The sequence below is a fragment of the Corvus cornix genome, chromosome 2 (assembly GCF_000738735.6).
Source record: "Corvus cornix cornix isolate S_Up_H32 chromosome 2, ASM73873v5, whole genome shotgun sequence".
NCBI classification, from domain to species: Eukaryota; Metazoa; Chordata; class Aves; order Passeriformes; family Corvidae; genus Corvus; species Corvus cornix.
This window is the reverse complement of record NC_046333.1, coordinates 748,732-776,635: the sequence shown is the minus strand read 5'-3', so window position 1 is coordinate 776,635 and position 27,904 is coordinate 748,732. Positions and strand designations below refer to the sequence as shown.

Below are 27,904 nucleotides of genomic sequence, written 5' to 3'. Positions count from 1 at the left end.
CTCGTTGCTGCAGCTGGAATAAGGGTTGTGATCAAAACGGAGGAGCTCCTTCCTGAAGACAGCCCCGAGAACCCCGAGCTGCACGGGATGTCGGGGCAGTCCGAGGGGAGCTTCCAGAGCCCAGACGAGGAGGCGGCCTGCGAGAGCCCCTACGGCTCCGTGTCCCCGCCGAGGGACCTCCCGGGAACCAGCCTGGGGGACTCGTCCGAGTATGGAGCCGACTTCAACGAGATCCAGAGGGTCATCGTCCACCACGGGAGCTGCACCGGTGAGACACTCTGGACATGGGAGGCCCGGGGAGCTGTGGTGGGTTAGGAAAATGTGGGCAAAGGGTTGGATGGGCAGGAGGAGTTAAATCCCCCCCAGAAACCAGCACCAGAAGGAAAGTTTCTGGGTGCAGCAGCTTCCAAGAGTGGCTCTGGCCAGGCCTTGGGCTTGGAGGAGGAGGCACCATGTCCCTGCTGGGCACAAAATGTGGTTTTTGAGGGCTCCTGTTCCACTCCGGAGCGGAGTGAGCACTGGCCCAGCCCTCCGTGTGTTACCCACCGAGACCAAGGGAAGATGTGCCTCAGGCAGTGTTCTGTGAGAGCCCCAGTGAGCCCTGCTCCCAAAATCCCACTGTGGCAGAGGGCAGGACGTTGGTGTGAGGTGTGGAGGAGTGGATGGTTGCACACCGGACTCTGCTGGAGGAATGTGGGAGGTCCTGCAGGTTGCCAAGTGTGGGAGTTGCTCGGGGCAGCTCCGCAGGACAGGGAAGAACGGCTGGAGCTCTGTGGTGTGTGAGCTGCCAGGAGGGAAGGGGAAGGATGAGGTGATTTAGTGGAGAGATGCAGTGATGGCACCGAGTGTTTCATGTGTAGAATTCTGCCAGTGGAGTGGCAGATGCAGGCCAAGTCCTGCAGATGTGCTGCGAGGGTGGGGATGGGAGAGCAGGGAGATGAGAGGTTGGGAATGGTGGGTTCCCTCCTCCTGACGGCTTTGTGGTGTAACACAAACCAAGACGCACAGGGTTGGGCTCTTGAGGGCCTCAGCTCCGTCTTGTGGGTCCTGTGGTCTGCTCACGGCTTTGTGAGGGAAAGCAGCCAAGCCACCAGTGGGGCTGGAGCCGATCCTTGTCCGAGAGCCGCTGCCTCTGGCAGGGCGTGGGGCCCAGCTGGTGGGGCTGGGCAGGAGCTACGGCAGTGCTGGCCGGGATGGGGGATTGAGCCCCCAGGTCCATAGAGGGGGGCAGGGAGAAGGACCTGGGTTTTCCCCTCCCTCAGAGGGAAGAGGGCCGCCACAGCTTTGACACATCCACTCCCGTCGGTTTCCCTTTCTTGGGAAAGTGTAGCTGCTCTTCCCAGGAGACTATTTAGGCCTGGCTGGAAGTCCAGTGTGGGGTGACATGAGGGATGCCCTGTGGGCCTTTCCTTGGGCTGTGCTGGCTGTGCATGTCCTGCTGTGTGTCCCTGGGATGGCTGCTCTCACCAAACAAAATCCCTGGCTCACTTCCTGCCTTGGTGACACGAAGGCGAACCTGGCCTGCTGCCATCCATCCCACTGCCATTCCATCCCACTGCTGGGTGCTCTGGGAAGGAGGTGGGTCTCTCCCCTCATGGCAAGGCTGAGGGAAGGGGACAGTCCCAGGCTGGCTGTGCTGTCCCCAGAGCAGAGCCAGCAGCCCAGTGCTGTGTTTGTGTCGAGTGGTGCCGTGTGGGGAGTGCTGTTGTAGCCCAGTGAAACAGCAGCAGATGGAGCTGCTCTGAAATCTCTTGGCCACCCGCGCCCTGGCGAGCCCATGACACTGTTATCCCCCACATCCTGCAGCACCATGAAGCTGCCAAACCTATTGGCAATTGGTCAGAGCAGACCCTCCGGGGGAGCCTGACCAGGGGTGGTTTGTCTGAGCTCCGTGTTCAGGGGGCATGTGGCCCATCCCAGCGCTCCGGGCTCCGGCTGCAGCCAGCTCGTGTCCGGGTGGTGGGGCAGGCGCAAACAGCTGCAGGAGCCCGTGCAGGTGTTTCTGTAGCACCCAGGGGTGTAAGAAGCCACCCCGTCCCACCCAATAACCTTGACACTGTTCGGTTTTCCCCCACAGAGGATGGGATCGTGATCAAGACAGAGGAGGAGGAGGAGGAGGAGGAGGATGACCCGGACACGCTGGAGCCGTGTGCCATGTTCTCGGGCCGGAGCGAGCCGCCGGCGTTCCCCAGCCACGAGGCCGGGCTGGGCTGTGAGGCGCAGTGCAGCTCCAAGGCGCAGCCCCGCGGCCTGGCCGCCCGCGTGAGGAAGCCGTCGGCCTGCGAGAGGGACTCCGGGGACATGAAGCCGGCCAGCGGCCAGCAGCGGAACCGGACGCGGGAGAGACCCTACATCTGCCCCGAGTGCGGGAAGAGCTTCATGCTGAAGATCAACTTCATGATCCACCAGCGCAACCACCTCAAGGAAGGGCCCTACGAGTGCCACGAGTGCGACCTCAGCTTCCGCAACAAGCAGCAGTTCCTGCTGCACCAGCGCAGCCACACGCGCCGCGGCGTGGGGGTCCCGCGGCGCCCCGAGCACGGCCTCAAGCCCCCGTCGCGGCCCCCGCCCCCGGGGAAGCCCTACAAGTGCTCCGAGTGCGAGAGCAGCTTCAGCCACAAGTCGAGCCTCAGCAAACACCAGATCACCCACGTCGGGGAGCGGCCCTTCACCTGCGGCGAGTGCCGGCGGAGCTTCCGCCTGCAGATCAGCCTCCTCATGCACCAGAGGATCCACGCCGGCAAGAACGAGATGGCCTTCCTGTGCCCCCAGTGTGGCAAGAACTTCACCCGGCCCTCCCACCTGCTGCGGCACCAGCGGACTCACACCGGCGAGCGGCCCTACCAGTGCAGCCAGTGCGAGAAGACCTTCAGCGAGAAGTCCAAGCTCACCAACCATTACCGCATCCACACGCGGGAGCGCCCGCACGCCTGCGCCGTCTGCGGGAAGGGCTTCATCCGCAAGCACCACCTCCTGGAGCACCAGCGCATCCACACGGGCGAGCGGCCCTACCACTGCACCGAGTGCGGCAAGAACTTCACGCAGAAGCATCACCTCCTGGAGCACCAGCGGGCGCACACCGGCGAGCGGCCCTACCCCTGCACCGAGTGCACCAAGTGCTTCCGCTACAAGCAGTCGCTCAAGTACCACCTGAGGACGCACATGGGAGAGTGAGGGGCTGCCCAGGCTTCCTCTCCCTCCTCTCCCTCCCTCCCTCCATCCCTTCCTTCCTCCTCGTCCTCCTTCTCCTCCACTCATCTCTCCCACCCTCCCTCCATCCATCTCCCCCCACCCCGGCTCAGGGCATGGACATCAAGGAAGCTTTGTGTGGTAGCGCCGCTGGTCTGGTGGAGACTCGGCTGATTGGAAATAAATTAATGAATTAAAACAAGCAACGCGCGGCAAAATTAAAAAAGATTATATATATATAAAATTAACAGAAGCAGCTGATTTAGGGGGAATCCTCACCAACAAGCAAACAAACCACCAACAAAAGAAACCTGTACACAGGGTGTTTTGCCAGAGTAGGACTCGTAACTGCTTTTTAAATCTACTGTTTGGTTTTTTTTAATAAATGTGGAGGAACTTTTTATTTGATAAGCAACCTTAGGGTGGGCAAGATTCTATTTTTGGTGGGTTTTTTTGGTTGTTTTTTTTTTTTGTTTTTGTTTTGTTTTGGTTTTTTTTTGTTAACTGCTCTCTGTAGGCTGATTCTGGCACAGTCACTTTTTGTCCAGGAGCTCTGCGGAGGCGCTGCCTCGTCTGGGCTGGATGCGACAGGAGGAGCTCCGGCCGGGGGGAGGTGAGTAATTAACAGATGCAGCTGATGAGGAAGTTGTGCGTGTGTCTAGATTGGAAGCGCTGATAGGTGCCTGCCTGGCTCGCGGGGCTGTGATGCACTCCTGAATTATACAATAGAATAAAACTCTAGTTGCAGTAAAAGACCCTTTTTCTGGTAGGACCCCTCCGCAAGGCTCCTCCAAACACCCATTCCTAGCACTCGATCCTCCCACCAGGGGCCTGGCCCTGCCACCACCGAGGGCATCGGGGTGCTGTGGGGTCACCACAGACTGAGAGTGAGACCTTGTGTTTAACTGCTCTGCTGTCCTTGAGCTGCTGCCGGTGGCATCGACCACGTTCCTCAATGCAGGAGCTGCAGGATTCCTGCCCAGGGGAGGAGCAGCTCCAGGCTGGCTGCAAGGAAAGACCTCCCTGCTCCTGGGCACCTGCTGCCAGGGTGGGTGGGACACGATCCATCTCCTTGCTGGTTGTTTGAGCTCCTGTTTGTACCAGCTCGGTTCCTGGGGATCCCAGCTTGTCCTGGCTGCAGCTCCTGAGGCTGGGCTGTGGCTGGGTGAGATCCATGCGAAGAGCTGGGCTGGGGCTGGGGTGGTGGCATCAGCTCCCCGGAGGACGCCGGGCTCCTTCCCGGTGCTGTCAGATCTCACGTTGGACAGTGGCATCAATAAACGGAGCGATGATGGGAGAAGTTGTCAGGACCTGTTAATGCCTTTGCAGAACCAAAGTCCTCATCCAGGACTTTCCTGGTGTATGAACCCCTCCTAAGTTGGAATTTACAGCCTTTTCCATGCTAGAAAGTGCCAGAGAGCAGCACAGCCATGTGCAGCTGCTGAGAGCCACCAGCTGGTCACCACTGTGGGTAGGAGCATTTTGGGGCTGCCAGGGCAGGCTCTTGCCAAGGTTCCTGCCTTCCCACTGCTGGGGTGGTGCCTACAACTCCCTGGAAGCAGTTTGGTGTTTCAGCTCAGGGCCTGCAGCCTGACAGGAGCTGCCACTTCCATCCCTGGACGTTGGCCAGGCTGGACGAGGCTTTGAGCGACCTGGTCTAGTAGAAGGTGTTCCTGCCCTTCCTAGGGGATGGAACAAGGTGAGCTTTGAGGTCCCTTCCCACCCAAACCATTCTGGGATTCCATGAAAAGTTCTGTGGCGGGGCTGATGTCCTGGGAGGGAGGTGTGGGGGCAGGACAGGAGCGCCTGGCTGCAGCCCTGTGTCCCTCAGCAGCCTCCCTGCATCTCCCTCACCAGGACTAAATGCAATTATGGGGAAGAGGGAAATGAAAAGCAGAACTGATTCTGGTTCTCAGCAGCTCATGTTCGTCACACTGGCAGCAACACGGACCTGGCACCATCCTTTTTTCTTCCTAAAAATGGATGAATTCAGCTTTTTATTGGCAAAAAAAAGCTGAGGCGCCTGTACTAGCCTGGCTGCCCCTCTGCAGTGCCAGGACCTTGGTGTGGCCAAGCTGGCAGTGCCTCTGCTCTGCTCTGTGTCACTGGGCCCCACACAGCAACTCCTGCCCCTCGTGCTGCTGCTCACCCGCCACACTCGGATGTAACAGCCTCGGTCACCGGACACTGTCAGGATTTAACAACATCCTGGTGACCTTCAGCGGCTCAAATGTCACCAATCCGTCTGCAGAGACAGCTCCCGTGCCAGTGGGACAACACGGCCATCGTGGCCCTGAGTGCAGGATTGGCAGCCACACTGAAAACCAGCATTGTCCCATGGTGGGGCCCACTGACTCGACAGCTGCTGTCCCTGCAGTTTGGGGCAGTGACACTCACCCAGCCTTCCCTGGCCTGGGGTGCTGGAGGACCTGGACACAGATGTGCCCAGAAAGCAGCTCCAGGAACAGGGGATGAGCAGGAGCCACCATTGTCCCCACTGGGATGTGAGATGGGCAGTGTACCTCAGGCAGCACCACAGAGGCTCCAGATGAATGGGGGCATCAGGCTGTCACCCAGGGGTGCTGCAGGGACAGCGGGCAGGAGGCTGGAAGCACTGTCATGACCTGTCACAGACCAGGCTCTGGGACCCACCGGGGCAGGGAAGCGGGCAGTGGGGTGGCAGGGACGCACGGCAGGGCACGGCCATTGCAGGGCAGTAACTGCCTGGAGAGGGATTTGTTCAACTGCTTTATTGTGTCAGGGGGTGGATGGTGCCCCTCAAAACACTCCTTGGGCCCCAGCTGGCAGCCCATGAGGGTGGAGGAGGAGCAGAACCAGCGACTGAATATGGGGCCTTGATTTTGGGCACCCAGCACCCTGCGGGGCTGAGCCACAGCAGCACAGAAGGGACAATGTGGACCCGCAGCAGGCGGAGAAGCGCGAGGCAGCTCGAGGGGCGCTGCTTCCTTAAGCACCGCTGCTGCTCGCCGGGTGTTGTGGAGCTGGGGAAGGAGACACTGGGAGAGGCACCGGCAGCCATGGGGGGCGGGGATGGAGGCTGGAGCCCTCCTGCCCCGGAGCAGCCCGGGGACTGGGCTGGTATCAGGCGAGCAGGCCGGGGCCGGCAGCGCAGGGAGGCAGCACAGGATTACCCTCGGCTCCCGCACGGCGCAGCTGCCGCCCTGACACAATCCCTTAAAACTGCATTAACCCGGCCCGGGTGGCCGGGAAGCGGCTCCGGCGAGCGAGAGGCCTCGGGAAGGGATTCCCGCTCGGCAGCTCCGACCCGCCGCCACGGCCGAGCCAGGGAGAAGCTCCCGGACGCGTTCCAGGTTATTAATGATTAAATTAATTTAAGCATCCCGAGCATCCGCGGGCGCTGGCAGCACCGTGCCGGAGCGTGCCGGCGGCGCCCCGGGGGAAGGCTGAGATGAAGGCTCGCACTCGCACTCACCCCAGCCCTCCCCTTCTGCGGCCGCTGCTCCATCCCCGCTCGCGTGGGCTGCCCACGGCCACGCGTGTGCAGGCACGGGCACACGCAGCGCACGCAGCGGGCCCCGTGCCCGTGTGCCCCCCGGTGTTTTCCTGCTCGTTCCTCCCCGGCTTGCACACACACACTTGGACAAGGACACGCATGTGTGTATTGTGAGATCCAGGCACAGGAACATACACAGGGAGAGACAGGGACGCTCCCACGCATACACACACACAAACGCGTGTGTAATGACATGGATGCACACACAGAGGCACACACACACACGTGTGTTGTGACACGGATGCACACACAGGGACACGCAATGTACACGGAGGCACACACCCCTGTATACAGATAGCAACACACAGAGACATAACCAACAACCACATACACGTATGGAGACACACACACACAGATCCCCATATAATGCACACACACACACATGCAGGCATACACATAAATGTACAGACACGCACAAATGTGCTCCCACATGCAGGCACGTGTACAAAACCATTCACACCTGCATGTATATACACCACATACACACAGACATACAGACACAGACACTGACAGACACAGACAGTCACACCCTCAGCCCATTCCCGGCCCCGCAGCCCCGCCCGTTCCCGGCGCGCCCCGCCCCGGCCCGCCCCATCGCGTCCGTCGCGGCCATGGCTCGAGAGGTGCTGGGTCTGGGCAAGCAGCTGGCGGCCGAGGCCACCTGCCCGTTGTGCCTGGATCTGTTCGCGCAGCCCGTGCTGACGGCGTGCGGGCACAGCTTCTGCGGGCAGTGCCTGGAGGGCGTGCTGGGGGACCCGCCGCGCCGCGCCGCCTGCCCGCAGTGCCGCGCCGCGGTGGAGCCGGGCTCGCTGCGCCCCAACCGCTCGCTGGGCGCCATGGCGGGGCTGGCCCGGGCCCTGGAGGAGGTGGCGGCGCGGCCGCTGTGCCCCGAGCACGGCGAGCTCCTGGCGCTGTTCTGCGAGCCCTGCGCCGCCCCGCTCTGCGCGCTCTGCCGGGACGGGCCCGGGCACCGCCAGCACCGTGTCCGCCCCGCCGACGAGGCCGCACGGGAGCTCCGGGTACGGGGCGGCGCCGCGACAGGGGCTGGGGAGGGGCTGGGGAGGGCTGGGTGCCTTCGCTGGCCGGGGTGGGGTGGCCGAGGGGCACAGATTAGCGTCTCCTCCGGGCTCAGGGTGGGATCCCCTCCACGCGTGGGCTGGGGCCCCTCGGTGCGTGGGTTTAGGTCCCTTCCAGGGACAGGCAGGGGTCCGTCCCTCTGGGCACAGGTTAGTGTCCTGTCCGGGCACACAGCTGGGGTCCCTTCAAGGACAGTCTGGAGTTGTGAGGAACGAGACAACTCTTAGAAAAATTAAAATAATTTATTAAAACAGAAAAATTGAAAAATTACAAAAATCAGAAAAATATAAAAATTTGGGATCCTAGTGGCTCAAGAGGTATGCCCAGGAACGCAGGGATTAGAGATGTTTGGGCTTAAACAGCACTGGACCTCTGGTGGAAAACTTGCAGTGCTGGGCTGACTTTTAGCTAACCCAAAAGTCAAAGAAAAATTATTAAAGGCTCCTAAATAGGAGTAAGGCTTAAGTGCCCAGCACTGACGTCCACCACAGCTGAAATCTGCAGTGTTCTGCACCTGCTCTGAGGCTGACTCAGTATTTTATAGTACCTTTGCTCCGCCCCAGTCCGCCCACAGACCGCCCATGGCACACCCCTTTGGTCCTAAGTGATTGGTGCTTCCCTTTGACAGATTATCTCTGTCTACCAATAGCTCGTCGTTGTCAGGGTTGGGGTAGTAGCAGCTGGAGTAAGAGTGGTAACATGCCCTCATTAAGATTCAGGTTGCCACGGAGCTTACTTACAGACCAACAGCTAAAGGTCTCAAATTAGCTGTTGGCTGTTAGAAACTGGGGTTTGGAGCTGGTTCTGAGACTAAGGAGCAAAGTAGAAACCCTTAAAATAAATATTAAAATACATCTAACACATCTTAAAACATTTGTAAAGGTATACAGAGAACATGAGAAAAACAACTCTTACAGTGTACAAGTGGTTTAAAGCTGGAAAGGGATTTTTAACTGGAACACTTCTAACTGGGGGATTTTAACTGGACCTGGTGCAGAAAAACTGCTTTGAACAAGTGAAAACACTAATAGCAGAACTTGATATTTGTACCTGGACTGATGGGTGAACATTAACACTCAATTAAAAATTGTTTAACCCAAAATTAACTAATTAAAACACTTAACATGCAAAGACCAAACTAATTAGGGATTTCATGTATGACATGGGGTCTGCTCTGGGTGTGAGTTCGGGACGCCTCTACGTGTGGATCTGGGTCCCCTCCATGCATGGGTGGGTCTCCTCTGAGCACGCTCTGGGGTTCATTCAGGGCACCTGTCTGGTTCCCCTCCACACACAGGTTAGGGTGGGTCCCTGTCCAGCCACGGATTTGGGCCCTCACCTGGCTGCTGGCTGGGGTCCCTGTGTGGGTACCAGTTTGGGATGCCCATGTGTCTGTGGGCTGGGGTCCTGTATCGGACCCTGCTGGAGCTGCTGGTTCTCCCATCGCCTGGCCCCAGCCCACCCAGGAGCCCAGGTCCCTCTCACTGCTCACCCCTCTGTGTCCCCATATGGTCCCTTGTGCTCTAGATGTCCGCAGCCAGGGTTTCACCCCCACTGTGTGGGCTGGGGTCCTGGCTCACTGCAACGCAGGAGATGACTCGGAGCATGAGGAGTTTTTTAATACTCCAGCAAATGTATGGAGCATGTCTGAGTCACTGCTACTGTCACTGCTAACCTATTCCCAGAAATCCCACTTCCAATGCCAAAAGTTGGTTTTTCTAATTAAAAAAAAAAAAAAACAAACCCCAAACCACAGACTCCAGGGTTTCCACAGGAAGTTATTCCAGAAATATTTCTGGCCACAAGAGCTGTGGATGGGGATCTCCCCAGCCTGACTGAAGTGAGTTTGGAGAGATGGGTGCTGTCTCTGAGCTCAAAACCCACTCCCAGGTACTCAGGGGTCACCCCCAGTGACTCCCCAGACTGGGATTGTCCCCACACAGGCTGTTCGGTGAAGTCATCTCCCTCCTGCAAATGTCACTCCAAAATTACCAAAAATGCCTTTTTTAATCCCTGCCCCAGGAGACACTCCAGAGCAACCTGCTTTTTCTACAAAAACAGAAGGAAAAATTGAAGCCCAAAGGAGACCAGAAAACTGATGACCTGCTGGTGAGTGTTCCTCTTCATGCCCCACACTGGTCACCCACCCGGCTCCCCAGGCATGTCCCATCTTCCCCTCTCCCCCTATATATTTATCTCCTATTGCATGACAACGTTCTTTTCTCTCTCTCTCTCTCTCTGTCCATCCCACATGGCCTCCTTGGGCCCATCAACATCCAGACTTGCCACCCATCTCTCCATTCTTCCCGCTTTTCCTGTACAAAACCTCTGGTCCCCTTCTGTGTGATCCTTGTCGCCTCTCTGCAGCAGCCGTGTCCCTGCGGAGGCAGCCGGAGGCTGGGTGGGCTCAGGGCCTCCGTGCGGTGCCTTGCAGATGACGGTGGTCTCAGAGGCGCAGCGTGTGCGCGACACCTTTGAGGAGCTGCAGCAGTTCCTGAAGGAGCAGGAGAAGATCTTCCTGGCCCAGCTCGAGCGGATGTCCCAGGAGCTTCTTGAGAAGAGCCATGAATACAGCTCCAGGGTTTCAGAGAGGGACTCGCTGCTGGACACGGTGATTGCGCAGATCGAGGAGAAACGGGACCAGCCGGTGGTCGAGTTCCTCATGGTGAGGCTGCATCACCCACTGGGCGCTGTGACCCCTGGCGAGGCTGGGAGCACCCACCTGGCACCCTCACATCCCGGTGCAGCCCGGGGCCAGGCTGTGACACTGCAGTGTGCCTGCTGTGGGTCAGGGCCCTGAGGGAAGGGAGGGTTGGGGTGAGGTGTGGGGTGACCCCCAGCCCCCTTAACCTGCTTCACCACAGCTGGGCAGCCACCGTAGCTCCCTGCCCCGGGCACCGCTGTCCTTCTCAGCAGTGCCAGAGCTCACCTGTGTTTTCTCTCTTCCAGGATGTTGGCAAAATCCTGAGCAGGTATGAAACAGGCTTGGTGTCACTCTCCTCCTGCGCAGCTCTTTTGGGCAGAGGTTTGGCAGTGCTGCAGGAGCCGGGAGGGAGGTGCTTTGCCCTGCTGAGTATTTGGGATCTCATGTGATGTTAGCAGGAACCAGAGGCCATTGCACCCCTCTTAAAGATGGGCTTCCTATGCTGATAGCTGGGATAGTGCTCCCCTGGGTTCTGTGGCTGCAGGGATTTCCCTGTTTCCCTCCTGGCCCTGGCTGATGGCTGGGCTCAGAGCTCCTCTTACTGTTTTTCCCCTCAGCTGCGAGGCAGCCAAGGCCCCGATCCCAGAGCCGGTTTCCCCGGAGCTGCAGAGGAGCGTTGAGAGCCTGTCTGAGATGAGCCAGCTGATCGTGGACATGGTGGCCAAATTCAAAGGTAAAGCTCTGCTGGATCCACGCTGTGCTTCCCCTGGGCTTGGGAAATCCTCAGTGCCTGCTGCCTCTGCCTGGGGCTCGAGAGCAAAATGCCTGCTCCAGATGGGAACCATCCCTGAGATGGGCTTTGCTGGAGCCTGGGGCTCCACATCTGGCTTGCTGTCTTGATGGGGAGCAGGAGAGACACTCATGCATCTTCCTTTCCTTCTTCCAGTGAACCTGCAGAAGCAGATAGACAGTGAAAAGGGTGAGTTTCTGGAGCTGATGGGCACAAGAGAGGGGGAAAACCTTTCCAGGATGAGTTTCCTCATGTCCTTGGTGCAGAGATAGGCTCACACCACATCTAAGCCCGGCATCTGTCTAGCCCTGAGTCCTGTTGTTTTGACTAGGCCTGCTATAAAAATCCACGTCTGTCCCGTGCCAGACAGCACCAGGGACGCTGTCCTGCGACACCTGCCGAGGGCCAGGACAGCACGAGGCCATGTCAGGCTGTGCCCAGTTAAGCAGAGGTGCTGTACATGTTTTTAGCTGGCATTTAGGCATGATCAGAAGTGCTTTTGCAGGTTCTTGGGGCCCACATGATGCAACATCGCTGGGCTGAGGTCTGGCTGGCACCACTTGTGCTGAGGCTGCTCTCCGCGCTCTCAGTTTTTGGGATGTTTTTGAGCACAGGACAGTCGTGCCTCAGTTTCTCCCCTGCAGTCCCTGGAGGAGTGGGTTTAGCAGAGGGTCTGGGGTGGTGACACTGCACAGTGACACCTGTGCGGCCTTGTGGGATGGCCACGGGATGGCAGCAGAACATCCCACATGGACGGGCAGCTCCTGCTGTGGCACAGGCTGCCCGGTTGCTCGGCAGAGCAGGGTTCCGAGCTGGTTTTCCCTTGGATGAGCACTTGTCACATGAGCAGGGACTGGCCTGGCACCACTCCTGCCTTGCAGCAGTGCCTCCTCACACCCACGGGGATATGCTGCTCCCCACAGCCAGCGATACCCAGCAGATCTGGAAGCAGATTTAGCAAAGCCCGTCGTGTCTGTCCCCTGCATGTGGGGACGCTGGCTGGCACAGTCCTGCTTCAGGGAGCATCTTTTCACCCTTTGGTCCCAGTGTGGGGGACCATAAGGGTCCTGTGTCCTGTGCCACCTGAGGGGGCTGCAGGAGTGCCCGCTGTGCTCCCAGGACATGTCCCAGCCCCGTTGTGCAGGGGATGAGATGCTGGTTCTCTTCTCAGTGGGCACAGACTGGTGTTTCTGTCATTCATTAGAGACAGTGATGCTGGACCCGGAGACGGCGAGTCCTCACCTGACCCTTTCGGAGGATTACAAAACCATCCGGCTCGGAGGTGGGAAACAAAACCTCCCTGATACCTCCAAGAGATTCACAGGCAGCCCCAGTGTCCTGGGCTCCCGGGGGTTCACGTCTGGGAGGCATTACTGGGAGCTGGAGGTCGGGAAAGGGAACAGCTGGGCCGTAGGGGTGGCCCTGGAGTCCGTGCAGAGGAAGGAGTCGCTCAGCCTGGCCATGGGGAAGATCTGGGCTCTGCGGCTGGACTGGGACGACCAGTACAGAGCACTCCGCATGCCTCCTGTCCTGCTGGAAGTGAGGGAAGAGCTCCACAGAATCAGGGTCCACCTGGACTATGAAGCGGGCCGAGTGACCTTCTACAACGCAGAGAGCATGACGCAGATTTTGCAGTTTGAGGCCACCTTCACTGAGAAAGTCTTCCCATATTTTTGGCTCTGGTCACGAGAAACCCACATCCAGCTGTGTGACTGATAGGGTCAGATGGCTCCCAGGCCCCTGCCTGTGCCCTTGGCTAGCTGAGCAGGGAAGAGATGTGGGAGAGACACGGCATCACGCTGCAAGCTCACTGCAGCTCTGCCTGGGCTGGATCCGCTGTGCACTTTGCTGCATCTCCTCTCACTAAGTCCTTTAGAGCATTAAAGAAGTGCTGTCCTGCCTGGGGGTGCCTGTGTGCCAGTATCTTGGCCAGATCGCAAGGTGACAAGTGTCCTACCTCCCTGTGGGCACTGAGGCCATGGGATAATGGGGAGGGAGGAGGGAAGAGGCTCTGATTGTCCATGCCAGCCTTTGGCAGCTCTGCGTGGCTTGTTGGCATCTGTGCTGTGCTGGAGGATGCAGCCACCCCGCACACAGGAAGTCAGGGTGGAGCACGAGCTAATAATACTGGTGGTAACTGCTCAAAAAGCATGTAAAAAGGCAAATGTTCAGGGAGAGTGGGAGTGAGGGTGCACCTGGAAGAGCAGCAGGAGCTGGGGGTGTGATGGGGATCGCTGAGATCTGGGGTGGTCAGGGAAGGAGCAAACACCACACTGTCTAATCCGGGAACCGGGAGCATTGTGTGACTGGTGGGTGGCAGGGCCTGGGCAGAGGGACATGGGGCGTGTGTCGTTTGGTCCTGGAGATCCCCTGGATCCAAAACGATCAGCTGGAGACAGCAGCCTCTGGATCCAGTGGAGAGACCCGGCAAAGGATCTGCCAGGGACTGGAGAGCACGGATCTGCAAATCCTGAGCTGAGGAGAAACTGCGTGTCCTAAAGAGTCTATGTGGAGTACAAGTGGGGGACAGTCAAGTCTCCCTTCTCCTGCTCAATGAACCCCATCCTGATGTCGCAGGGATGTGCACAGCCTTATTTCCCTAGCTGCTCACCAAAAGCCTCACAAAGTGGCTTTTGTTCTCATAGAGAGCTCATTTGATGATAAATGATGTGAGAAGGGCTCTTTGAGGAGAAAGGATGTGGGAAGGGTTTGGCTCAGCGAGGCCGTGTTATCTGCTGAGTTTGTGCCTTTCTTCCTTCATCTTCCCCATTTTCCCCTCACGCCCAGGCTAAAGGGAGACCGCCAGAAACATGGCGGCAAAGCGGCGCCGCCGTGAGGCGGGAACTACATTTCCCAGCATGCAACGCACACAGCGATAACGCGGTGCGCCTACTAGGAACACTGGGAAATGTAGTCCCCCGCGCTGGCGCGCATCCCCCCCACCCCGATTTCCTCGCTTTCCTATTGGTCCGGAGCGAGGCCAAGGGGCCGCGGTGGGCGGGGCCTCGCCGCCGCGCCGCCGTTCCTACTGGCCGGGGCGCGCGCGGTGGGAGGGGAGGTTTGAAAAAAAACAACCCGCCCCCCCGCGGGACGCCGCGCGCTGATTGGCTGAGCCGCGGTTTGGCGCCAGCTTCGGAGCGGGCGACGGCTACCGGCTGGGCTCAAAACGCTGCGGCGGCCGCGCTGGCGGCACAGACGGCACGGGACGGCTGAGCTTCCAATTCCCATTTCCACTCCGATGGATCCCGCCCGAGCGCTTCCCACCACCGCCGCCGCCTCCTGCTTCTCTCGCCGGCGGCCCCCGCCTCGCCCGCCGTGGTTAAGGCGCTCTTCCAGGATGAGCTCTCGCCTGTCTCCGATCTCCGCCTCACCATGGAGCAGCTGGGGCGCGGGTGAGTCGGGGCGCGGGGCCCTGCGAGCGCTGGGCCCGGGCACCCCCCCTTTTTCTTGCCTCTGTCGTGACCCCTCCTCCCCAAAAAAAGCGAGGTTTGGAGGGCTTATCCCCCGCTGTTTCCTCCCGTGCTAAGGGAGCCTCTTCCTCCTCTCCTCCGCCCTCATACAAGCTCTCCCGGGCATTTCGTCCCCTCTCCAGGGCGTTCTGCCTCCTCTCCAAGACGTTTGCTTCCCCCTCCCAGACCCGAAGCGAGGCCTAGGGAGGTTCCCCCTTTTATGAAAAACCCCAAGGCCTCCCGGAGTCGTTTTCCTTCCGTTCCATCCACCCCCATAATTTCCTCCCGCTCAGTGAAGCCTTGTGGCATTCCCACCCCCACCAAAAAACCCACAAACCCCAAACCCCTGGGATGTCTTTATCCCCCCTCCCAAGCCCCAAAGCCCCAGGGATATCTTTTAACCCCCACCCCCCTTTCCCAGACCTAAATGTCTCTACCCCCCTCCTCGCCGCCCAAGGTCTCAGGAGCTCGCTCCCTTCCCTGTCCCCCCCTCCTTCCAGAAACAAGGCCTCGGGGTGCTCACCTACCCTCACCCTCCAAAAAACAGGGAGGCCTCGTGGATCCCTCCTTTTCCTTGCCCCCCATCCCCCAGTGGAGGCCTTGGGGGTCTCTTCGTCCCCTTCTCCCGCCAGGAATGAGGCACTGAGGGCTCACCCTGCTTTCTCTCCTTCCAGGCACCCTCCCCACACCTAAACCCGAGGCCCGCAGTGCCTCTTCTCCCAGCCCTTCCCCCAAAAAACGAGGCCTCCCGGAGCTGTTTCTCCCCACCCCCGCCCACGAGGCCTCGAGGAGTTTTGTACCCCCCACCTTGCAAACATCCATGACTCCCTTAGGGTCCCCCACCGCTTTCCTGATGCCTCCCCCCTGCAGAGCTCTCTCCTCCTGCCCCATCCCACATGGATCCATGCTCTGGGACAGCTTCCCCCTGCCCTGGTTTTGTTCTGGGCATCCACCTCCCTCCTGAGCCCTTCCCTGGGCTTCCCTCTCTCCCACAAATACCTTTGTGTCCTTCCTGCCTGCCTTGTTCCATCCCAGCCCTGTTCCTGCACCCTCATCCTCTCTTTTCTGTCTCCCATGTGCTGCAGTCTCTGGGCCCTGCAGCTGCTCTCCTGTTCCCATAACCTCAGCCGCAGCTGCTCCATTTTCCTGGTCTCCTAACTCCTCTAATCCCATTATTCCCACAGTTTCTCCCGTGTGTGGCTCCTGTTTTGTCCTGGCCCACTCAGGTCTCGATGACCCTCCTGGCTTTTGTTTGTTGATTTTCTGTCATTCTCATTTCTGCAATCACCTGCTTTATGATCCTTCCCTCCTTCAGATTCCTGGGATTCCTGCAAACCACTGGCAGTCCTCCCCATGTAAATTATTCAGCCCTTTGATTTCCTAGCCCTGGCTACGTTTTTTCTTAATTAGCACGTGCTGGAACCTCACTCAAGTAGCTTTCCCTTATATATGTGAGGCTAAATATGATTTTCTTCTCTCTCAGTGCTGAGGTTTAGCAGATAAAACAGAAGTTGGGAGGCAACTATTTATCAAAATGTGTTTGAGTTAGAAATTGGCAGTTTTTTCTATGCAAAACCTGAACGGGGGGAGTGGCTGCCCAAGAGAGGGTTGCAGTTCCAAGGAGGATAACTGGGCTCTGATGGAAATCCAGGTGATGATCACCTGTGCTGTACCTACCTGCAGTGTGGTATTTCTTGCTTTTAAAGCAAATCCCAAATTCCTTTTCCAGGCAGCTTGAAAACCTGGAGCAAGATGTGGGAACCAAGAATGGATTACACAGATCAGCATCTTCGGAGTCCACAGACTCAGGTAGGGCTTCCTCAGCTAATAAATAATGACTAAGAACTGCAACGCAATGCACTTTTACATGGCTCCCACTGCAGGCAGCTCCCAGGGTTTGGAGAGAGAACTATCCCTGCCTGAGGTCCCTGCAGCCCCCTCTCATTCCCGTGCTCTTGGAAGGAGGGAGGCAGTTGGAAAATCCCACTGCAGCTCATGGTTTGGGCTGTGGGTGGCTTGGTGGTTTTTTATGCTTCATTTGTCCTGGAGACTGTGAGCAGTAGGGAGTGAAAACTGGTTCTGCTCCTTGGGGGACTCCAATAGAGCCTTTTCCCCTTTTTCCCTGTTGTGGTTTGTGCTCTGGGCTGCTGTTGGTGGGAGCAGTTCTGGGGTGTCCTGCTCTGGGCATGGCAGGCAGCAGGGACAGCTGGAGGTGAATCAGGCTGCTGGGGATAACCCAGGGATCCCTGGGGAGCTGGGCTGCCCCCATTCCCTGGTCTGGGGTGCTTTGTGGATGCTGCTGTGGAAAACAGGGAGATGGTGTTTTATCCCTCACCGATGGGATCTCCTGGAGCTCCTGTCCTTTGGAGGGTGAGGAGGGAGAGTCCTCGCTGGGTTTTCTCTCTTTAAACCCAGACTGTGCCAGTGAGTGGCTTTGTGCTGTGTTTTCCTGTTACCCAGAGCTGGCTGATGATCTGAAACCCCTCAGTTCTCTGATTTTCTGGTTTTCACACGAGATGTTTTATCAGTGAAAATGAAATAAGCTCTCACTCCATGACTTGTAGATTGCCCCTGGTGCTTCATTGCTCCAGCTCAGGGAAATCACTGTTTCCACCTGAATTTATGCCCCATTTTGAGGGCACTTTCAGCCTAAAAAAAGAACTTTATGAAGTGCTAAAACACAAGTACAGCTCACAAACCACAGAGCAACCAGCCTTGCTAAATCCTCACGTTCTGTGGCTCCTCAGGGATCTGTTGGAGTGACTTTGGATGTGTCTGTGCTGAAATGCTGTGGGGCTGTAAAGCTTTGCTTGGTCTGTGCTTCTGAAGCACTTCCTGTTAATTTCAGCACATCCAGAAGGGCCTTTTGACCGCTTATTTTTTTGGAATGAGCCCAAAAATCTTTTTGTAGGAAGAGGTGTAACTAAAACCATGCCTTAAAAAAAAAAAAGCCCTAAAGGACTAAATAGTTTATTAAGGGGTGTGTGAGAGGATAAACAGAGTACTCCATGCTGAGTGCCAGCACTCTGTTCCATGTGACAGCTCAGGCAGGGCTTGGGGGGTGTTCTTAATGATCCCTGTTTTTCCCCAAGCCCTGGCACTTGATGATCCACAGCCAAACCCCACAGTGGGGAGTGTCTGTGACTCTTATTTATTCTACAGCGAGGTGAGGCTGCAGATGGGACTTTCCACGGGAGTTTCTGTGGAAATCTGCTGCAGTGTCTGATAATCCCTGGATACGAATCAGTGGGAAATCTGTGTCTCCTCTGCAGGTTTGGCTTTGGATTCTCCCGGCCCCACGACCTCACACAACACCATGGAGGACACGTGAGTAACCCTGTGTTAAACCTGGCTTGTGGCATCATTACCAGACCTGGGCTGATGAGGCCTGGTGAGGGTTTTCCTGTGCTGGCACATGTGCAGCTTCCCTGCTGCAGCTCTCCATGTGCTCCACAGCTGGAATGCTGGGATTGGCCCTGCCGTGCCCAGGGCACTGAAGTGCTGGCTCTGAGCGAGGGTGGTGTGCCAACCACATGGCGCTGGCACCTTCCTGCAGTCTGGGGCTGCACTGAGGTCTATCTAAATTGCGTTTTTTAACAATTTATGCTTGTCTGTGCCTTAAGAACCACAGAATCATTTAATTTGGGAAAGACCCCTAAGATCTTCCAAGTCCAACCTTTGATTTTTGCTTTTAGGTTTGAGAAAGCAATCAAATCCAGCAGGCTGAAGTAAGTATAATTCTTTTTTAAATTCTTCCTCAGTGTCTGTTTTAGATGATGGAGTTGGGAGGTGATTCCTGTTCATGTCACTGCCTTTTAAAGCAAAATGTTGAAGTAAGTTTTGTTTGTTTCTCGTTGTAGCCTTCGGATACCTTTCAGAAGAATCCATTCCCTGCCAGTAAGTGAGAGTGGTATTGATGTTTTATACGTTAGTTAAAGGATTTAGCATGGGTTTAGTTGAATACATTTAGTTGAATACTTGTTAATTTTCTGGCTTCAAGAGCAGCTGCTGGGGTACTTCATGTCAAAATTGCAGCTTGTAAATTCCAAATCTCACTTAATTTAGTGTGAAATTTCCGTGATGTGGCTCCATCACTGGTGCCCTGAAGCATTTTGGTCCCTGTACCAAGATGCCAGCAGAGGATTCCTGCACAGGGTGTGCACAAATTTGTAGTCAGAGACTTTCCAGTCTTTATTAACCCCTTTAGTGCTTAGCTTGTGCAAGGACTGATGCACAGTCCTGAACTGTCCCTCCTGTGTTGTAGCAAAGCCTGCTGGGCTCCAGCCCTGCTCTGAAGAGAAACCACTCTGACTCTCTGGACCCTGATGCTTTCCAGCCTTTGGAACAGGATGAAAATAAGGAAAATGTAAGTGTTGTTTCCTGCTGCCTGTGATGATCCCGTGGGAGGGGAGGGACAGCTGGATTAGCACATCCTGCACAGGGAATGTGGTGGGAAAGGCTTCAGTCACTCCCTGCCAGGCTGCACTTCAGGCACAACCACCTTTCAGTCAGTTTTTCTGGAGGGAACTTGCAGCTCTGAGAGTGGCTGCAAGCTGTTGGGAGGTTCATAAAAATTGGGAAGACTTTGCCCAGTTCTGCCTTCGTGCCACTGACCCTGATTCCTTTTTGGCTGTGGCAAAGGACAGTGTATTCCCTCTGCTTGCTCCAGGCAGCTGCAAGAGCTGCCTCCAGAAGGTGCTAGGGGAGATCACCCCCTCTCTTCCCACTGCTGCCATGGGGAGCCCTGGTTCCTCATGGAATCTGTGTTCTGGGCCTGCCCTGGCTGCTGGGAATCCCGTGGGGGATGAGGTGTCAGGACACAGCCTTGGCTGCCTCCAAATATGATTTAGTCTGCAGAGAAGTTGAGTGACAGAAACAGAAAAGCCCTGAAGCCTGTAGGTGATGCCAAGAGCATAAATGCTGGATTATGTTAAATGAAACACTCCTGTAACATCTTTAATTTGAAAGCATTCACCTTCAGACTATTCCTGTTGGCAGGAGGGAGCTTAAATCCAAAATGTCAGGCAGCTTAAAAACCATGAAAAAGATAAAAGGATCCAAGCAACTTAACACAGTTTGTAATTTTGGTAAAAATACAATTTTTGTGCTTTTTATTTCAGGAATCATTTGAGTTTAAGAAGCCAACCAAACCAGCTTCTCGTTGCTTCCGTGATGGAAGGGGTGTTCCTGCAGCAAGACAGAATTCATCTCCAGCTCAGGTACTTGGTTCTTTTCAACTAATTCTCACCTAATTCTCTGGGATCAAAAAAACTTCATCAGGGTTCTGAGGTGGTACTGTTGCTCAGGTGCCAAACAGAAAAACTTATCTGCAGATAAGAAAATGGTTCTCACCTTTGGCTCATGAGGTGGCATTGAGCCAATGAGAAATTTGAAACATTGTTTTGGGAAAGATGAGTCAGCACAGAGCTGAGGTTGTGCTCAGCTACTGAAGGGAGTGGACGTTGATGTGGGATTGAAACGATCAGTAAAACTGATACTTAATATTCAGGCAGATGCATTTGGAACAGTGAACCCACCTGTGTAAATGCAGCTGGATTTTGTGTCCAGATGTGACAACCAGGGAGAAAATCTACCTTATTTGTACCCTGCTGTTTAGAAAAACTGAAAAATCATTGTATAGAAACAGAGCTGGGGGGGGGCAGGTCTTGTCTCTGCTCCCTGGATCCAGCAGGGATCCTTCATGCTGCTGCCTCCTGCCTGTGCTGTGCTCAGCACCTGCAGCTCAGGGTTGGGAATAAGCACGGTGTTCCTGTAGTGCAGAGAGCCGTGGGGCTACAGCATCCTGCAGGGAACAGAGGGGTTGTTGTTGTTATAACAACTCCCTTTGTCTTCTCTCAGCTGCCCATGGGTGAAACAGCCTCAGGGGAACAGGAAAACTACAGGGCAGCCTTCCTGCAGCAGCACTCCCTGCCCTCCTCGGAGAGCGAGGATGACGATGGGTTCCTGGAGCTGCTGGATGACCAGGACTTGAAGGTATGTGCAGAGGGCATAGGATGGAGAGCCCCAAATCAGCTCTGCCTGATGTGTCTGGTGTGCTCTGGCTGCAGTCAGGGTGCTCAAACTGCAGCAAGCTGAGTTTTTGGGAATCACAGAATCCCAGAGTGGTCTGGGTTGGAAGGGACCTTAAAGCTCATCCAGTTCCAACCCCCTGCCATGGGCAGGGACAGCTCCCACAAGGAGATTAGTTCTCATCTTTTTCCACTCACTGGGGTGTCTATATCTTGCTCTTCCCTGGTGCAGCCAGTGGGATTTATTTGGGCTGTGAACAAGTGAATTATTTTTGGTTTGAGAACTGAGGGAATTATTTGAGCAGTTGGCATTTTTCTTTAGAAACTCGCTGAAAGAGTCAGAGGTGGTGATTGCTTTGAGCCACTTAAATACATGACTGTTTCCAAGTGAATTTGAAATGTTTAAAACCCTGGAGACTCATCTTTGTTAATCAATCAATGAGCTGGTAAACTCACCTTCTCCAACATGGCTCGGCTCAGTTCCGTTATTTCCTTAAGAATTGGACTGATAATGGAGTTAAATCCCTGAAACTGCTCTGACAGCTGAATGCAGCTCGAATGTTTGCCTGAGCCACGCAGGAGCTGTACTTGCAGTGTCTCCTGTGGTGAGATGGATGAGAATGAGCTTCCTTCTCTTCCCAGAATGACGAGGAGATGCCCTCAGACGTGTCCAGTCTCTGGACGGCGCCGCTGGTCATGAGGAGAGCGGACAGTCGGGTGAGTGTCCCCACACAGGGACAGGGACTGTCCTGGCAGCTGGGACAAGTGATCCCACTGTCTCCTGCATCCCTGAGAACAACAAAACAAGCCCTGGCAGAACCCCGTGCAGAATTCCCTTATCTCTGGGGCAGCTCACCTGGGAGGCTTGGTCAGTGTGGAACAATTGGTGTTTATAGGCATAAAATTTCTTCTTGCACTTCATAAATGTGAGAAGATCTTGAATTGCCTTATCAGAATCCTGATATATCTGGAATTCACTCTGCCCAGACTCACCTGGAATGCTGTAACCTGATCCTCTGATAACAGGCTGGGAAAGGAGTTCAGACTCCAGCAGAAAGCTCCTTAATCTGCTGATAAATTGGCTGCTAATTGGTGTAGAGCACTTTGCTGCCTCTTTATCTTGCTTATGGTGCTCCAAGCTCCCCCAGTAACAAGTGTTACTGGAAGTGTAAAGCCTGGATAATTCAGATTAACAGCCCCCTGTTGCTGTGCAGTGGTGGTGCCTTAAATGAGGCCAAGTTTGGAATAATCTGAAAGCCTGAGTTGTGTTTATTTTCTTTTGTAAATCTTTGCTGGACAACTCAACTCCTCCCTCGTAGGCCAAGCGCTGCTGCTTGTTTGGCTCTTCATCCATGTCAAGCATTGCAGGAAGAACCACCCAGAAAAGGATGGAGAGATCCCAGGAGGAGAATTCTCCCGGGAAAAGCAAGAAGAGGAAAAGCCTGCCCGGAACTTCCGAGGACTCCACGGTTGGTGGCTCAGCATCCAGATTGTGACAGGGAATTGATGAGGGGAGGTGCAGTGTTGGGGTCTGGTTTGTGAAGGTTGGTGGGAGCTTTTCCAGGTGGATTGTTGGTTGGGGCAGGGCAGCAGTTGCACAATCCTGAACCTGCTGGAAGCTGAGGAGCCATTTTGGGGCTTGGGAGTACACTGAGCTGTCAGCTGTGGGAAGCAGGGAATGGGATGTGTCTGCCCTTGGTGCTCATGGATCTCTGACCTGTGTCCTGCAGAGTCTGAAGCTGGTGAGGATCCAGCCCTCCACAGCAGAGATCGAGAGCATTTTGGACAGTGACCAGAGAGACCTTATCGGGGACTTCTCCAAGGTAATTCCAGAGATTCCATGGCCAAGTGCTGAATGAAGTGTTTCAAGGGCCTCTCTTGGTGGGGATGTCTCAAACCAGCCCAGAAAAACACTGCCATTTACAGAGGCTTTTCTGTTCCCTCCTAAACCTGCCTTGCTTCTTTGGACTTGGTCTTGGAGGTCTTTTCCAACTTTAACAATTCCCTGACCTCAACCAACCAGGGGAGGCTGTTGGTGAGAAGGGGATGTTCCAGGCTAGACACAAAGTAATCCATTTGTGGTTAAAGCCCTATAAAATCTCTCGAGTGTAGGAGCCAAAAATTAAATTCTACGCCTGATTTTAGACTTTTTAGGTGTTTTAACTTCTGCAGAGGTTCTGGTCAGCAGAATATCTGTTAGAGGGTGAACTGCTGGATGCTGTGCTGTCACCCACGTGACTCTCAGCTGGAATTTTCTCAATCCTGTCTCTTCCAGACTTACTTATTTGACACTGTCGATGGGAAACATCAAGATTTAAAATACATCGACTCAGAAATGGTGAGTGCTCCAAGGAGAGCCAGAAAAATTCTTTACTGGGGATTGGGGAACAGCATAAAAATGGCTTGAAACAATTGAACTCTGGTTTTTGTGTTTTTTTTTTTTTTTTTTTTTTTTTTTTTTTTTTTTTTCAGATGGTGTCTGTGCTGACTGGGAAGTTCGAGAGCTTCATCAAGCAGTGTGTGATAATTGACTGTAGATACCCCTATGAGTACGAGGGGGGACACATCAAGGTATGTTGGCCCCACAAGGGCAGTGCAGGGGGCTCTGAAGCTGCAGCCTGGGGTCACTTGGCACCCAGTGGGGCTGATATCTATCCAAGGCCCTGTGGATATGTTATTCCTTCCAGGGCCTAGAGGGGCTCCAGGAGAGCTGCAGAGGGACTGGGGACAAGGATGGAGGGACAGGAGCCAGGGAATGGCTTCCCAGTGTCAGAGGGCAGGGCTGGATGGGAGATTGGGAATTGGGAATTGCTGGCTGGGAGGGTGGGGAGGGGCTGGGCTGGAATTGCCAGAGCAGCTGTGGCTGCCCCTGGATCCCTGGCAGTGCCCAAGGCCAGGCTGGATGGGGATTGGAGCATTCTGGGACAGTGGGAGGTCTGGCAGGGGTGGCACTGGATGGTCTTCGGTCCCTTCCTGAATCATTCCAGGATTCTGTGACTGATCCTGAATGTTGCTGCCTGAGCAAAGACCCTCCCAAATACAGGGGATGGGGGGAGGGAGATCCAGGCAGCCACAACCTCCAGGTGCTGAACTGCAGGAGGTCCAGGTCACCCAGAGCCCGTTCCAGACTGTCCGTGGTGTCCTGGTGGGGTTTGGAGCCATGTTGGGAGAGGGTTCCAGAGCTCCTCCAGCAAGACCAGATGAGGAATTGGCTCCTAGGGAAGTGGGATGAGTTTGTGGCTGTTCCCTTCCACTCACTGCTCTGACTCTGCCCTTCCAGGGTGCCATAAACCTCCACATGGAAGAGGAGGTGGAAAATTTCCTGCTGAAGAAGCCGATCCAGCCGTCGGAGAACAAGCGCGTCATCGTGGTGTTCCACTGCGAGTTCTCCTCGGAGCGGGGCCCTCGCATGTGAGTTCCTGTCCCTGGATCCGGCATTCCCGCAGCCCTGCAGCTGAGTGGCCGGGCTGGCTCCAGTTGCTCTGGTGGTTGTCACCTCTGGCAGGGTTTGGCACAGCCTGGGGTGTGAGTGGCTGTGCTGGGCCTGGGCTGGAGCACTGGAATGTTCTAAGGGGAAAGGAGAAGCCTGTGAACTGTGGCTGTGGGGCTCCTCAGCCTCCCCCTGACAGGCAGCTCCAGCTCCTCCATCGAGGGATGGGGGCTTTGGGGAGCAGGTTTGGGAGTTACTGGTTGAATGTGGGATTTAAGATGGGATTTTCCCCGCTGCAGGTGCCGGTTTGTGAGGGAGCAGGACAGGCTGAGCAATGAGTACCCCAACCTGCACTACCCAGAGCTCTATGTGCTCAAGGGGGGCTACAAGGATTTCTTCTCGAGGTGCCAGGTGAGTAACGTGGATTCTCCATCCCTGGAAGAGTCCAAGGTCAGGTGGGGATGGGGCTTGGAGTACCCTGGGATAGTGGAAGGTGTCCCTGCGCATGGCAGGGGGTGGAACAAGATCTTTCAGGTCCCTTTCCAACCCAAACCTTTCTGTGGTCCTTTTCACACTCAAAAGGAGTGTGAAACAATAGATAAATAATATTAATTTCTTCCTATTCAAACTTCTCTTTGGGGCAGAGTGGTTTGGCTGGGGGGCTTTTCCTCCTCTCTCTCTGTGGGCTGTTCCCAGAGCAGCTCAGCTTGTTTCTTGTCTCGGAGCTGTCTTCCTGCCATAGCTGAAGGGCTTTTCCACTTGTCTCAAGAGTAAAAGAGAAGTGGTTTCTGCCCCTTTAGATCAAACTGTCAGTCACAGAAGGGATTTCAGGCTGCTTGGAGCAGGGGAGAGGACAAGGCTTGACAGTAATAAATGGAAACCTGAGGTCTTGTACAGTCCTGACCCAGCAAAATTTGAAAACCTGAGCTTGGAGATTGCAGCCTTTAATTGAGACAAGGAAACTAAAACCCACCTCCAGCTCTCCCCAGCACTTCAGGGGTGGGATTTCTCCTGTCACTTGGCTCCTGCTCCTGCAGCATTTCCGTGGTCCTAGCGCTCCTGGGATCTGTCCTGCTGCTCTGACACGAACAGGCCTCAGGCCCCCACACTTGCAGTTATCCCTTAGACTGCCTTCCTTTTCAGGGAGATGGGAGATACTTGGCCTGTCCATGGCCAGCTGGGTGGGGCTGTCAGCTCCCTCCCTGTGGGATGTTGGCTCTCCCAGCAGCCAGTGCTGCCCGGGGTTCTGGTCCTCCTGCGATCTGCGGGCTCCCCTGGGCTGAGGGACAGCCGGGCTTTGGGTTGCCCTGAGGAGGGGGGACCGAGGCCTCAAGGTGGCAGCACGGGACAGCCAACGGCGGCTCCCTGCGAGCCAGGACCTGTCCCGAGGCACAGGGATCATGGAATGCTGGGAGCTGGAGGGGACCCGCAGTGATCACTGCTCCCAGCGTGGATGGAATCCACGACCTTGGCGTGATCAGCACCCTGCTCCGACCAGCTGAGCTGGAACATCCTTCCAGTCTCTTCCATTCCAAGCTGAACTCTGAACCAACCCAGCCTGTGCGTTGCCTGCCAGGAAATTTGGGATGAGAGCCCTGTACACAAAGCCCTTGTTTTGCTGGCTGTAACCTGAACATCCCCGGGCTTTGTGTGTCTGCCACGGAGCTCCCCCGTGGAGCAGGGTCTGTCCCTGTTTGTTCCAGGGGCTGCTGGCGGTGGCATCACCACCCTGGTGACACTGAGGTGACCCCAGCTCCTCTTCCCACAGAGCTTCTGCGAGCCCCAGAGCTACCGCCCGATGCACCACAAGGACTTCAAGGAGGACCTGAAGAGGTTCCGCACCAAGAGCCGGACCTGGGCTGGGGAGAAGAGCAAGAGGGAGATGTACAGTCGGCTCAAGAAGCTCTGAGGGCTGCAGGGACCCACAAGGACTGCCCAGCCTGGGGGCTGTGGTGGGAGAGCCATGTGTTCCTGTGCTCCCGCTCCCCTGGGCCGTTTCCCCCCCTGGGATCACCTGGACCTTGGCCCCGTGAGCTGGACGCCGCTGGGAGCTGCCCCTTGGGATTCTTTTGGTTACGTTGCTTCATGAAAATGTTGTGGCTTCTTGTGTTGTGGGACACCCCCAAAGCGCCCAGGGAGGGTGGGGACAGCCTCGTGGGGCTGCACTCGGTGGTGTCAGCACTGCCAGGGAATGTTAGTGCCTGTTGATTTTTAAATGCTTAATTTTATTTAAATACAGTCAAGTGAAGCCAATACCGCTGCGGTTGGATCATCTGGATTGTACTTAAACCTTGTTTCTGCTCCAGGGTGACCTGCTGGGGGGGTGTTGGGGGTCATTATTTTTCTCAGCTGCAGTTTTGGTTCTATGTAGCATCGTAGGGAAGGAAAATGGGAAATATCCCGTGATGGCTCAAGATTCCCACCTGGCTGAGCGCTGCGGGAAGCCTTGGGAGCCCATCTAAAGGGAAACTGCTTATTGTTCATAAACACGATGTTCACCTCGTTTACTTACTCCAGGCTGGTTTATTTCATAGTCTCTTTTTGTTGGTTCTGGAGGAGTTGGTGTTTCAATGGAGGCAGAGTTTTTGGGAGCTGAGGGGTTCAGCAGTTGGGTGACCCCAGGATGCTCAGCAGTGTCGCTGCTGCCTCCGAGGCCTCCTTATCCTGGAACATTCCCAGAGCAGAGCCTGGCTGTGAGGGCTTCTGGGAAGCTGCTCCCACACTGCTGCTCTGGGGGTGGCTTTGGCCACTTCTCTGGCTGCCGGGAAAGGCAGGAAGTGGAATTGATCCGTGAGGGAAGCGGAACTTCCGCGGCAGTGTTGGACCCCCCAGCTGAGGAAGTTCTGCAGTCCAAGCCCCCAAACTGCTTTGCTGCTGGTTTTGGGGTCACTTCAGTCCCAACTCTTAAATCCATCTTCCTCACACACCAACTTCCAGGTGTAACTGGTGCTCCTGGGAAGCTCATGGTGCCTGGGGAGTTCCTGGCTCACTCTGTTGTATCCATGTCAAAAAATACTGAAATGGAGGTGCCTTATGTGGAGTTTTAACTTGATTTTTTTTGAAACCTATTTCTTAAAACCTGTTGTTAATCCTTTTGCTCCCAAGAGGATTAAACTTGGAATTCTTTGTTGTTTAAAAAAAATTGGAATCTGCTGTTTTCCCTCAAAGCTGAACCCCTTGAAGGGGGGGAGATGATGAAATGTTAAATCAGAAGTGATGGTTACAAATTTCCCCCATTGCCTTGGGAAGGGGACGTGGGGTGGGAGGAGGCCACGTGCCAGAGAGTTGGGGAAAGTCATGGGCAGTGTCCTGAGTGACCCAAACTGCCCTTGGATTCAGCCCAAGGGCTAAAGCACCAGCTCAGCACCACAAGGGCCGGGCAGGATCTCTCAGTCCCACTCTGTGATCCAGTGGTTGCTCCATGGAAATGTTTTAACTCCTCCTCTGTGTCCAGAAAAAGCAGATGGAGACTGGCCTGGGTCACGACCCTCCTTCCCAAGGTCACGCAGCTGGAGCAAAACCATTGCAGCAATGCCTGGTTTACAGCTGCACTTCCCCTAAATCTGCTCGTGGTCCCAAGCTCCCAGGTGCTGGGGGAGCTGGGTGTGGGGGGCGGGGTGGCTGTGTCCCAGCAGTGCCAGGGAGGAGCCCTGCCCAGGCACTGGGAACGTCTGTAACCCCCGAGGGGTGCAAATGAGACCCCCTGTCACAGCCCACCTGGTTCTGGGTGTTGGGAGTCCTGGGGAGGGAGAGGGGTCTAA

At 55.7% G+C, this 27,904-nt stretch overlaps 3 protein-coding genes across 3 annotated transcripts in view; all 3 read left to right on the top strand.

The window, feature by feature from the left end:
- LOC104686477 overlaps positions 1-3,604 on the top strand; it is a 30,678-nt gene extending 27,074 nt beyond the window's left edge. The window contains 2 exon segments of the mRNA XM_039549318.1: positions 14-268; positions 2,078-3,604. Coding sequence (XP_039405252.1) covers positions 14-268; positions 2,078-3,174 — 1,352 coding nt within the window. The 3' untranslated portion in view covers positions 3,175-3,604.
- Positions 3,605-7,315: 3,711 nt separating this feature from the next.
- Positions 7,316-13,138, top strand: LOC104686375 (E3 ubiquitin-protein ligase TRIM7). The gene is made up of 7 exons (XM_039549675.1): positions 7,316-7,743; positions 9,824-9,910; positions 10,236-10,466; positions 10,751-10,773; positions 11,063-11,178; positions 11,392-11,424; positions 12,440-13,138. Exons 1-7 carry the CDS (start codon positions 7,336-7,338, stop codon positions 12,949-12,951), a joined length of 1,410 nt encoding a protein of 469 aa, XP_039405609.1. The 5' UTR covers positions 7,316-7,335; the 3' UTR covers positions 12,952-13,138.
- A 1,232-nt stretch (positions 13,139-14,370) lies between these two features.
- Positions 14,371-26,654, top strand: CDC25A (cell division cycle 25A). The gene is made up of 16 exons (XM_039549674.1): positions 14,371-14,627; positions 16,414-16,493; positions 17,957-18,011; positions 18,380-18,412; positions 18,545-18,581; positions 18,949-19,050; positions 19,805-19,903; positions 20,544-20,678; positions 21,356-21,430; positions 22,033-22,182; positions 22,444-22,536; positions 22,989-23,051; positions 23,186-23,284; positions 23,994-24,124; positions 24,443-24,554; positions 25,912-26,654. The coding sequence occupies exons 1-16, from the start codon at positions 14,608-14,610 to the stop codon at positions 26,050-26,052; spliced, it is 1,425 nt and encodes a 474-aa protein (XP_039405608.1). The 5' UTR covers positions 14,371-14,607; the 3' UTR covers positions 26,053-26,654.
- Positions 26,655-27,904: the final 1,250 nt, after the last annotated feature.